Genomic DNA, 12,988 nt, shown 5'->3' on the forward strand with positions numbered 1-12,988 from the left:
TGAAAACATCCAAGGTGTTTCAAAATCAAATTATTTTAACTCATTATAATGTTTACCTTTTAAGAACTACAAGTCTTTCTATCCGTTGACCCAGGAATTGATCTAAATGTTGTTTGTTTTGCTATTCAGTGAATTTTGCTATTCAGCTCCATTAGCAGAGGGTAGTAAAGTTGCCAAAAATTTTGCCCGAGTGGTGTTTACTTCAAAATAATATTATTCAAGTAATTATCCAAGAATTTACTTAGGTGTAAGTTAAATTTCAGTAAGAGGAATCCTCAAGTGCTTACAATGTCAGATTTATAAAAAAAATATGCATAACACGCACTTACAGTATATGGTAACGTCATCAATATGAACTGTTACTATAATCCTGTGCTAAAACCTATTCCATGACCATAGTAGACAAATAACCCACATAAATCATCCAATATAGTAATGAAACATTACCCTTCCAAAGAGCATAAGTGTCCTCTAGTGGAAAAACATTTCCTACCATGAATTTAAAATCATATTTCCAGGTTTCTGTGGTCTATCGGTGTCAAATAAAAACTGGGGAGAGAGGTTTAATCTGTGCTTTGGCGCAATGTTGACGGCAACACTCTATGTCAAATAGTTTATTTTTGATAGTGCTTTAAAGATTTAGCAGGCTGGCGTGATCATAGAACCTCTCTGACCTGCAAGCTTGTGTGTGGTCATGTGACTGTATTGTTCTGTCTGATTGGTATAACGGAGTCATGTGATTATTGTTGTAACACCTCAGTGGTGAAACTGGTAGAGCCACTGAGGGCATTTATTGCTAAAATAAAGTAAAAGCAAATATGTAGAATAAAGAGAAAAATGTAATGGCCCAAAGTAGCGGAGTATGAGTATTGTTTCTTCTTGAGATAACTACTCAAGTAATAGTAAAAGGTATAGCATGGTAAAAGAACTCTGAAAACGTTACTCAAGTAAATATAATGGAGTAAATGTAATGCGTTACTACCCACCACTGTCTGTTAGAGACAACTCAATAATGGAAAAGTGCCAAGGCAATTGGACACATGCATTTAAAAAGTTGGAGAAGGTCAAATTAAGTTCACACTAAAGGTTATAGTTCGGTTTATCTTCATTCTTTCATGTCATATTACCAACATTCAATGAGAAGCTTAGAATTCACCAAAAAATATTACCATGAGATCATTCTAACTTGGTTCAGGTCATGAGTTAATTAACTTTAACTAAGATTTTGTGTTTTTGAGAAACTATTTTAAAAGATGGCGCTGAAGCAATATTAAGCAATAAATCATAAAGACACTCGAAGACGAAGGACGCATTTTCCTGAGCTCCGTTATCTGTCTCAATCAGGGATGGTCACAAAAAAAAAAGACAATAAACAAACAAACAAAAAAAACTAATTGTAAACACGGATTTGTCATGCCTGAAGGGAGAATAAATAAATACATAAATAATCTTATACTAGACATGCCTTTTACAGTTTCCCTGTAAATGATTGAAGATAAGTTCTAAAAATAGGACAGATATAAAAAAAATGCAAGGATGAAGAATGGCAAACTCTTTCACTACCAACCAAGGTATATGAATAGTATTGACAGAGTATTTGCTGTGTTTGAGTCGCATGTTCCCCCCGTGCCTTTGTGGTTTTTCTCCGGGTACGCCTGTTTTCTCCCACGTCCCAAAAGCATGCGTAGTAGGCCAATCGATCACTCCAAATCGTCCCCTAGGAGTGAGTGTGTGCGTGAATGGCTGTTCTTTTCCTTGTGCCCTGTGATTGGCTGGCAACCGACTCTACAGTCCCGGACAAAAGTCTTGTCGCTTATCCATTTTGTAGAAACAATTGCTCATAACCTGACTCTTAATTATTCAATTGGTTTAAGAAATAGCTCATATTAAAGACCCTTCCAAATGATGTTGAATGTACAAAAATATATTTGTTTCCCTGAAAAAAGATTTATCATTTAATGAAGACATAAAGGGCAAATTTTGGCAAGACAAAAGTTTTGTCGCCTACAGAAAGTAGTGTGATAATTGAACAAAAAATGTACTTCAAATACAAAAATATGTTACGTAACATAAGCAAATTAAGTAGTGGTGCTGTGAGATCCAAATTTAATATTCTGTATGACTTCCATGGGCTTGAAGGACTGCATCCATGCGGTTCGGCAAGGATTCATACATTTTATTGATGAAGTCATCAGGAACATCAAAAAAAGCAGTCTTGCATGCCTCCCAGAGTTCATCAACATTCTTGGGTTTCGTCTTCCATGCTTCCTCTTTCATCCTACCCCAGACATGCTCAATGATGTTCATGTCTGGTCACTGGGCTGGCCAGTCCTGGAGGATCTTGCTCTTCTTTGTCTTGAGGAACATTGAGGTAGAGATTGAAGTATGTGATGGAGCACCATCAAGCTGCAGAATTTGTCCCTTTTTATGGTTAGGAATGTAAGAGGGAGCTAAGATTTGTTGATATTTCAGACTATTTATGTTGCCTTAAAAGTCAGGTTATTAGCAATTGTTTCTACAAAACGGATAAGCGACAACACTTTTGTCAGGGATTGTAGTATTCACAGAGTATTTGTCGTGTTTGAGTTTGCATGTTGCCCCCCGTACCTTTGTGTTTTTTTTTCCGGGTACGCCTGTTTCCTCCCACGTCCCAAAAGCATGCGTAGTAGGCCAATCGATGACTTCAAATCATCCCCTAGGTGTGAGTGTGTGCGTGAATGGCTGTTCTTTTCCTTGTGTCCTGCGATTGGCTGGCAACCGACTCAACGTGTAGCGTACTGCCAATAGCGGGAGATGCAGCAGCACCCACACAGGATAAGCAGGTCGGAAAATGAATGAATGAATGTGTTGTTTCAGAAGAACAAAATGTCTGGACATTTATTTCCATCAATGGCAGCCAGAGTTAAGTTGCAAGGTTTGATGTACTCAAATCAGCAACAGTTCATCGAATACTGAAAAAAATCACCTGTTTGAGAATGAAAGTAAAATAAGAGACACATACCTGAGTTTGCAGATTGACTACATCGGCCTCCATTTCGTTGTTGGACTCGTTGAGGTCATTAATCTCTTTGTTAAGCTGCTTGATATCCTCATCATTGTCCAAAACTAAAAGAAAAAAAAATCTAATTAGTTTGAGAGTTGTACTGAATACACTCTTAAAACACATTGAATTTTATTGAAATGGTTTACCATCACCGGCTCTGAACTTAGCACTCAGATATTCCTCTGTGGGGAATTTGGCCTTTTTCTTGGCATACAATGCCCTGGGACATCCTGAGAGGCTGTACAAAACACATATTCATAAGTAACATATTTGTATGTGCACCAAGGGCGTAGAATTGGTCTCAACATTGGTAGGGACGATATAACATATCAAGATATCCAAGGACTGATCTACATCTGAGGCATACTAGACTTCCCCAAGACTCGAACCAAAGTACTCTCATGAAATTTTGATGTGTGATTTCATTTCACAGATTTTTTTTCTTGTGTCAGTTAATGTTCATGTTAAATAAAGGGACTTGGACTCTGAAGCCACCGCGTTGCATTACCGTAATGCACATATGCAAACAATGATCCAAATGACGGACTGCTAGATTGACTTTGTTATTCCTTGTGGAGGCTGTCCTGACCGCAGTACTTTTGCAGGTTAGCAGGTTCACACAGTTTAATGTTATGCTAACTCTGATGCAGGTTGGACTTTCAGTAGCAAAATTTGTGGTGTTTCCCCCACCTCCACAACATTGACGTCTTTTTACACTACTTGCAGAAGCTGCTGTTGGCCAAAAAAACTTCTAACATTCCTCCCCATCTAAGGGGGCAGAGGAGGCGGCATGTTGTCGACATGAATTTGTCAGGGCTGTATGTGTTTGGGGGTTGGGGGGCGGCGAGGGCAAATCATCTGCCAACCAAACGTGCGTTTTGAGGGGAGAGGGGTGGCACATTCAGCAAGTAAAAAGGGATAAATGTAAGTCTGAACATAATGAAAATAATTAGCTTCATAATGGTAGGGTAAATTCTATCCGTACAACATATGGGAAGACAATCTAAATTACATATATAACTGAACTCACTACAAAATGCAAACAAGGTTGCTTAAAAGTTGGTGGGGACAATTTGAGCATCCTGAAAAGATGGTAGTGTTATGTCCCTACCGTCCATATGCAAACCTCCGCCCTTGATGTGCACTATTACTTCTAGTGTTGATATATCGAATCAACTCATTCCCTGCCATCGACAAGTGAGAGATGTCAAACCTATTTGAACTGAGATGGCTGGCATTGAATGATCGTGTTTCAGTGCCATTTACTGCGATAGAGGTCTAATCCATTTGGAGTGGGAATAATCCGATCACTGCCAGCTCTCCCAAACTAACTGGATTGGAAGTCTACTGCAGTCAGTGGCAACCAATGTTCATTTCCTAAATACTTTCAAAGTAGTTACAACAGTAGGAAGACCGTTGATCTGGTTCCTTAGCTTCACTATTTTAAGCATTAATATGTCAACGTAAAAGAGTTCTGAGTCGAACAAAAGATTGATCAAAATGCACATCCTCAATCAATATTGTCATCTTTTAGGTTTTTAGCCATACTGTTTTGTTAAAATAAACTAAATAAAAAATACACATAATACTTTAGGTAAAATGTAACCAATTTAGTTAAAAGTATGGATAATATCATATTAAATCAACGAGGGCGACTGAATTGAATCCAACATTGTAATAAACTTTATAATTATTATTATATAATTATTATTATAATAATTATTATAAACTTTATAATTCCATTAATTCGTTCCACAGCCCGAAAACGTACACTGAATCCATAATAAATACTGCTGGTACGATTGCAAATAGCAATTACACTGAGCAAAACAAATAAATTATGACTAAAAATCGGAATAATAATATAATAATAGTAATAATAATAATACCTGTAATAATGTAACGAATTGGGTTCTAATGTGGCAGATGTATTTTTGCGTGGTAAACCTGAATGCACCCGGTGGCTGATTTGCCAGAGTGAGAAAGGACTTTTTACTTTCACTTCACTTGTTCAGCTGAAATAAATGATTAAAAACCTGGCGATTTCTTTGCCGATGTTAAAATAATAATAATTGTCACCTTAACTTATAAACACTGGCGAATGGAGGAGGACCGCCAAGATCATAGACAGTCTCCAGCCGTATTTTTTCTTATCAGTTCCATCTTCATTTCAGTGGTAAGCCTCAACTTTTTCCTTTTTTTCAACACCTGCACTAATGTTGTTGGAAACAGTGTTGATTTCTCTCACAAGAAAATCTGCCGTGCATCCGTCTTGTGGGAAAACAAAAACTGCGGCGGTGTCATAAATCGTCGTATTTTGAGCATGTCGTCGGATGGAGAAACAAATGGCGAGTCAAATTTTATGTCGGATGTGGAAAAGATTGTGTGGTGAAGCCATCGTATCTTGAGGTACCACTGTATTGGAAAATTCTGTATCGAAAGAATCCATATTGTGTCGTCATTAGGGCTGTCGAACGATTGAAATTTTTAATCGAGTTAATCACAGCTTAAAAATTAATTAGTTAATCGTAATTAATTTAAATTCAAACCATCTCTAAAATATGCCATATGTTTTTTGTAAATTATTGTTGGAATGGAAAGATAAGACACAAGACGGATATATACATTCAACATACTGTACATAAGTACTGTATTTGTTTATTATAACAATAAATCCATTTATGGCATTGACGTTAACATTTTTTCTGTTAAAGGAATCCACGGATAGAAAGACTTCTTAAAAGAAGAATGTTAGTACAAGTTAGAGTAATTTTATATGAAAACCCCTCTTAATGTTTTAATAAAATTTGTAAAATTTCCAATCAAAAAATAAACTAGTAGCTCACCATTACTGACGTCGCCGAGCGGTGACGTCCCATTGGCTCCCTGCCAGTGTCTTTAACTACGTGAGGTAGTGATTGAAATACACCACAAGGTGTCAATGGCGAGTTTTAAATTACTTAGAAATCAAGCCAATGAGTGTGTTTTGTCCCTCGACTGATGCCGTAGTTCCCTGTTTACTGGTACTTCACGATAATTTGAGTGCTGGCTTCACAACGTACGAGACCGCTGATAGTTTGTATATTATTACTAAATATTAGGGTTGTTCTGCTCATGTTTTCTTGCTCCCGATCCGATCCCGATCGTTTTAGTTTGAGTATCTGCTGATCCCGATATTTCCCGATCCGATTGCTTTTTTTTTTTGCTCCCGATTCAATTCCAATCATTCCCGATAATTTTTCCCGATCATATACATTTTGGCAATGCATTATGAAAATAATGAATAAAATTCGGACGAATATATACATTCAACATACAGTACATAAGTAATGTATTTGTTTATTATGACAATAAATCCTCAAGATTGCATTTACATTATTAACATTCTTTCTGTGAGAAGGATCCACGGATAGAAAGACTTTTAATCCTTAAAGGATAAATGTGACTTTGTATATTGTGACTAAATATTGCCATCTAGTGTATTTGTTGAGCTTTCAGTAAATGATACTGTAGCCATTTAACTGTTGTGCCCAAATGCATGATGGGAAGTGCAACCATGACTGTGCGTAGTGGTACCAATTGATATATCTTCTCTGCGTTGGGAAATAACATAGGCTGTTAAGAAAAAGATCGACTACTACCTTTCTTCCCCACATTGCGTCCCACGATATTTTTAATCGTTGGGAGAGGGATTGTAAAGGTTTAGCCAATTAAAAAAAAGTCTCCAAAGGCTGCCAAAATTCACTCTACCCATTTCACGCTGCCTTTTAGCTCTATATATAGGTATAACGGCACCATTAAAGACTGAATGCGACAATGCGTGAATGAGTCATGCAGCGCGTGCGTTAATTGCGTTAAATATTTTAACGTGATAAATTTTTAAAAAATTAATTACCGCCGTTAACGCCATAAATTTGATAACCTTACTTTAAGCCTAAGCCTAGCCTAAACTAAAGACACATTATGTCTGAAACGTTAAATACAATTAGAAAACGATTCAATTAAAAAATATACAGTATATATATTAAAAAAAGGCATGTCCGATATTTTTTTGCCGATTCAGATACTTTGAAAATGATGTGATCGGACCCGATCGATCGGCATCGACATCTCTACTAAATATTGCCATCCAGTGTATTTGTTGAGCTAAACGAAATGTTTGAATAGCGTTTGACCAAAGTCTGAGTAAGTTTTATGTGTATTTTGCATAGCCATTTCTTTTTGTGATAATTTTTTTGAGAGATAGGAAAAGTATTTTTGTTGTGCTTTCACTAAATGATACTTATGTGTGTTGTGACGGAGTTGCCGAAGCTTATGCCAATAAACGCCACGGTCCAAAAAACGCCTGTGTCCACTCGCCTTTCTCTACCTCTTAGCTCTCAATGTGTAAAAAACGGCGTCATTGTAATCTGTTTGAGGCAATGCAGGAGTGAGTCACTCCGCGCATGCGTTAAACGCGTCAAATATTTTAACGTGATTAATTTTAAAAATTAATTACCGCCCAATAACGCGATAAATTTCACAGCACTAGTGGCCATGAAATATTTTCTTGACTTTGTAAATCTTACATGGGCTTTCGATGATTTTAGGTTACCTGCGGTGCGTGAGAAAGCTGCCATTAGCGTGTCCTGAGCCGTCACATCCCGGGGTTGGACATGTCGGTCCTTCTGTCTTAAAAGCCTTCCAGTTGAAGGGTGTGCCATTCAGTAGCCCCTCCTTCTGTCTGCGGGCTGCAAGAGGACACCCGTAGGCGCTACGATGCGTGGCGTACTTCCCGCTGATGTGTCCCAGGCTGTCGCAGCCCGGTACCGGACATCTGCTGGGAGCAAGAAGAAACAAAAAGAAAGACCAGGCAGAGAGAAAGAGTTGAAAAGAGAAGAGTACATAGGTTAGGCATGGAGAAGAAAACCACATCAAAATTGAAGTTACATAGCCTCTTAGAACAAAAAAATAACTCCTCAGTTCAGTCAGTTACATTATATCATGCAAACAATAAGACTACTGAAGAGATGAGCTACTGCTATTGTTTTGTGAAGCTCATGTATTTCATCTGTATTGACAATCTGCTCTAGGTTACTTGACTTTGACAGTCACTATGTCCAGCTCAATGTCTTTCCCCATGAGTCAGGGCCTGACAGACGCAGTCACGTGGACAGGTCGCTATCTCTGCATATGATTCACAGTGACTTTCCTGGCTCTCCCTTCATTGCATTTTACGTAAGTCTTGCTAAAAGCAGACATTAAGGCTTTCTTTACGAACTTTAAAAGCTCCGAGTCCTCCTGGTTGTCCTTGGTAGGAGTTTTAATTCCACTTTTCTTGGCACGCGGGCACCCAGAGAGACTGAAAACAGAAAGTATGGAGTTGATAACATAAGGTTGAAAAAGGGCTTGGTTAAGTGATTTCGTGATAAAGAGAAAGAACAAATGCAAGGAAGAATATTTCACAGAGGTGCTTCAACCAAATCACAAACCAATTCAAGTGCCAAATATAGACCAAATCATAGAATTAAGAGTAATACGTGTGTGTATGTAGTCCCTGTCTAATTCTACCATGAACTGTCACTGAGCCTCTCTGACTGACTGCGTGTTTGTGCGTGTTTGCATGAGCCTTTTTTTGTTTGTGTGTTACCTTCTATGGGAGGCGTAGTTTCCTGTGATATGACCTGAGCCGTCACATCCTGGTGTGGGACATCTGGGGGAGGGGGATACGACAACATTTGACATTGGTTGAAAAAGGCAATGAAGAGACAAAGGCTGCTTATTGTGAGTCATTCCAGAATTGGAGGGCATTTGGCTTCAAAATTCTTGAAAAATAAGCCTTCACTTTTCTGATTTTCTGCTATGTATTCAAGGATAATAAGTCAAGAAATATCAAAGGATTAATGAAACTCATTTTACAGATCAATGATAACACTTTGTATTGTAAATATCACAAAGGTGGAATATTCACAGTTACAGGGTTGCACATAGGACTATCTACTAATGTTAGCTTTTTTCTCGGGAGTAGACGTTAGCTAGCTCCTTAGCTATTTGTTACTGCTTAGGACAAACTTAAACCATAAACCAGGGGTCCCCAAACTACGGCCCGCCTCCACATTTGGTCCGGCTCCCTGAACAATACCAGAGAGCATTTTGAATTTTTTTTTTTTTTTTTCCTCAATAGTGTTGTTATTTTATTTGGTTATTTTCTATTTCAATAACAGTGTTATATTATATTATATTATATTATATTATATTATATTATATTATATTATAATTTTTTATTTTATTTACTTTTGTTCTGTGAAGAATCCAGAAAGGGTTATTTGATTGTGGCTTTCTGAAAAACAATACATTTCTACATTTTTTTTCTGTTACAAACTGACCCCGGCCCCTCATCAGAGAAGGGAAAAGTTATGTGGCCCTCACAGGGACCCCTGCCATAAATCTGATGTACAGTGGGCAAATAAGTATTTAGTCAACCACCAGTTGTGCAAGTTCTCCTACTTGAAAAGATTAGAGAGGCCTGCAATTGTCAACATGGGTAAACCTCAACTATGAAAGACAGAATGTGGAAAAAAAAAAAAAGAATCACATTGTTTGATTTTTAAAGAATTTATTTCCAAATTAGAGTGGAAAATAAGTATTCGGTCACCTACAAACAAGCAATATTTTTGGCTGTCAAAGAGGTCTAACTTATTCCAACGAGGCTCCACTCGTTACTTGTATTAATGGCACTTGTTTTAACTCATTATCGGTATAAAAGACACCTTTCCACAACCTCATTCAGTCACACTCCAAACTCCACTATGGCCAAGACCAAAGAGCTGTCGAAGGACACCAGAGACAAAATTGTAGACCTGCACCAGGCTGGGAAGACTGAATCTGCAATAGGTAAAACGCTTGGTGTAAAGAAATCAACTGTGGGAGCAATTATTAGAAAATGGAAGACATACAAGACCACTGATAATCTCTCTCGATCGTGGCGTCAAAATGATTAGAACGGTGAGCAAAAATCCCAGAACCACACGGGGGGACATAGTGAATGACCTACAGAGAGCTGGGACCACAGTAACAAGGGCTACTAACAGTAACACAATGCGCCGCCAGGGACTCAAATCCTGCACTGCCAGACATGTCCCCCTGCTGAAGCCAGTACACGTCCAGGCCCGTCTGCGGTTCACTAAAGAGCATTTGGATCATCCAGAAGAGGACTGGGAGAATGTGTTATGGTCAGATGAAACCAAAATAGAACTTTTTGGTAGAAACACAGGTTCTGGTGTTTGGAGGAGAAAGAATACTGAATTGCATCCGAAGAACACCATAGCCACTGTGAAGCATGGGGGTGGAAACAACATGCTTTGGGGCTGTTTTTCTGCAAAGGGACCAGGACGACTGATCTGTCTAAAGGAAAAAATGAATGGGGCCATGTATCGAGAGATTTTGAGTGAAAATCTCCTTCCATCAGCAAGGGCATTGAAGATGAGACGTGGCTGGGTCTTTCAGCATGACAATGATCCCTAACACACAGCCAGGGCAACAAAGGAGTGGCTTCGTAAGAAGCATTTCAAGGTCCTGGCGTGGCCTAGCCAGTCTCCAGATCTCAACCCCATAGAAAATCTGTGGAGGGAGTTGAAAGTCCGTGTTGCCCAAAGACAGCTCCAAAACATCATTGCTCTACATGAGATTTGGCCAAAATACCAGCAACACTGTGTGAAAAGCTTGTGAAAAGTTACAGAAAACATTTGGCCTCCGTTATTGCCAACAAAAGGTACAAAAAAAAGTATTGAAATGAACTTTTGGTATTGACCAAATACTTATTTTCCACCATGATTTGCAAATAAATTCCTTAATAATCAAACAATGTGATTTTCTGTTTTTTTTTTCCACATTCTGTCTCTCATGGTTGAGGTTTACCCATGTTGACGATTACAGGCCACTCTAATATTTTCAAGTGGGAGAACTTGCATAATTCATGGTTAACTAAATACTTATTTTCTCCACTGTAAATAAGTAAGAAAAAAAAAAAAACAATAACGATTGTTTTATTCTGATTCTACACATTTCACAGTTGCATAAAGTTGACTGACACATTCAATCAAGGCTAACAATTTTTTAAAAGTTAAGACATAAATTTGATTTTAGCCATTCTTTTGAAAAGCTGTCTGTTGTCAAATCTAGTGTATCCTGTTATTCACTACTTTCTTCGTTTACCATGTTTAAAAAAAAAGGTTATGGTAACAGGGTTGCATGCATGTCGTGAGACGTGAATAAAAATTCATATTTAACCCCTTCAGACATAAGCATGCTGCTGAAGAACATGACGCGTTTGCATCTGTAAACCAATAAATATACTGAGTTTAGTTGCTACTGCCACTTCTGGGATATGATTGGATAAAACTTTACCCATCGAAATCAAAGTTTGGCACGCCCTCTTTGCTATTTTTGGCTCTTTGAAAATGGCTGACCAAACGCAACTTCAGAAAGGATAACGTAATGTGCTGATTTCTCATTAAAAACACATTAACATTAAAAATAAACAGTAAAACCATGAAATATCCCCTGAGTAGAGTAGAAATCAGCTTTTTTTTTGCCCAGCAGAAAAATGCAGGCCTGAGGGGGTTAAAATATTATGTTTGTTACAGAAAATGTTCACAAAGTTACGAGACAACTCCCCTCCATCAAAAAAGAAACTAGAACTCCATCCATTTCACTTTTTATTGAGATTTAGTTTGGTAATTATAAGGGGTGGGAAAAGAGGAAAAATTTCATTTTGAGGGTTACTCTAGACCAGTAGTTCTTAACCTGGGTTCAATCGAAACCCAGGGGTTCGGTGAGTAAGTCTAAGAGGTTCGGCAAAGGCAAAGAAACGCAACGCTCTATTTTCGTATGCTGACTAAAACCAGGCAAAGTGGTTTTGGACTGGTTTGCTCCAAATTTACACGCTTATCCCATTTCTTTTAACTGCTAGTCCTCATTCTGATGGGAGAAGGAACTGGTTTGCTCAGTGGAAGGTTGACTTGCACTTGGTATGAGGGAATACAATGGACCAATGGGCAGCGTGGTCTCAAATTTTTACCCGTTTTTAAAACATGCTGTCAAAATGAGAAGAATTTTGAACGGGAATTTGCTAAATTATTAGCTTGCTAGCTTAGATATATCGGTTTTGAATTTGAAAAACATTTCTTTATTATCTAATTCCAAAGGGTTCGGTGAATCCACATGTAATACCGTATTGGCCCGAATATAAGACGGCCCTGATTATAAGACAACCCCCTCTTTTTCAAGACTCTAGTCTGAAAAAAGACTTTTTGCACACCAAATTGATTTTTATACAGAAAATAATTACAGTACATCTGAAACAAATGATTAGAACAATATATTTGAGAGAAAAAGCATGTTATTTTGCCTCATTTAAATCTTAATATCTGAACTTTTAAATATGTAAACTAGGGCTGTCAAAATTATCGCATTAACGGGCGGTAAATAATTTTTAAAATTAATCACATTAAAATATTTGACGCAATTAACGCACACGCCCCGCTCAAACAGATTAAAATGACAGCAGTGTGATGTCCGCTTGTTACTTGTTTTTTGTTGTTTGGCGCCCTCTGCTGGCGCTTGGGTCCAAATGATTTTATGGGTTTGGGGAGTGAGTATGGTGTAATTATTGACATCAACAATGGCGAGCTACTAGTTTATTTTTTGATTGAAAATATTACAAATTTTAATAAAACGAAAACATTAAGAGGAGTTTTAATATAAAATTTCTATAACTTGTACTAACATTTATCTTTTAAGAACTACAAGTTTTTCTATTCATGGATCACTTTAGGAGAATGTTAATAATGTTAATGCCATCTTGTTGATTTATTGTTACAATAAACAAATACAGTACTTATGTACCGTATGTTGAATGTATATAACCGTCTTGTGTCTTATCTTTCCATTCCAACAATAATTTAC

General features: G+C 37.6%; 1 protein-coding gene across 11 annotated transcripts in view; it reads right to left on the minus strand.

The window, feature by feature from the left end:
* LOC130906897 (myelin transcription factor 1-like) overlaps positions 1-12,988 on the minus strand; it is a 122,388-nt gene that overhangs the window by 8,888 nt on the left and 100,512 nt on the right. For 4 of the 11 annotated variants that reach the window (XM_057821626.1, XM_057821670.1, XM_057821608.1 and 1 more), the window contains 5 exons: positions 8,673-8,735; positions 8,304-8,384; positions 7,638-7,859; positions 3,190-3,281; positions 3,002-3,105 (listed from right to left, as the gene is read on the minus strand). In XM_057821626.1, coding sequence (XP_057677609.1) covers positions 3,002-3,105; positions 3,190-3,281; positions 7,638-7,859; positions 8,304-8,384; positions 8,673-8,735 — 562 coding nt within the window. Of the gene's footprint in view, positions 1-3,001; positions 3,106-3,189; positions 3,282-7,633; positions 7,863-8,303; positions 8,385-8,672; positions 8,736-12,988 lie in introns of those variants that run through there. The other 7 variants (XM_057821618.1, XM_057821599.1, XM_057821584.1 and 4 more) reach the window with 4 other exon arrangements.

The sequence above is a fragment of the Corythoichthys intestinalis genome, chromosome 2, assembly GCF_030265065.1.
Source record: "Corythoichthys intestinalis isolate RoL2023-P3 chromosome 2, ASM3026506v1, whole genome shotgun sequence".
Classification (NCBI taxonomy): Eukaryota; Metazoa; Chordata; class Actinopteri; order Syngnathiformes; family Syngnathidae; genus Corythoichthys; species Corythoichthys intestinalis.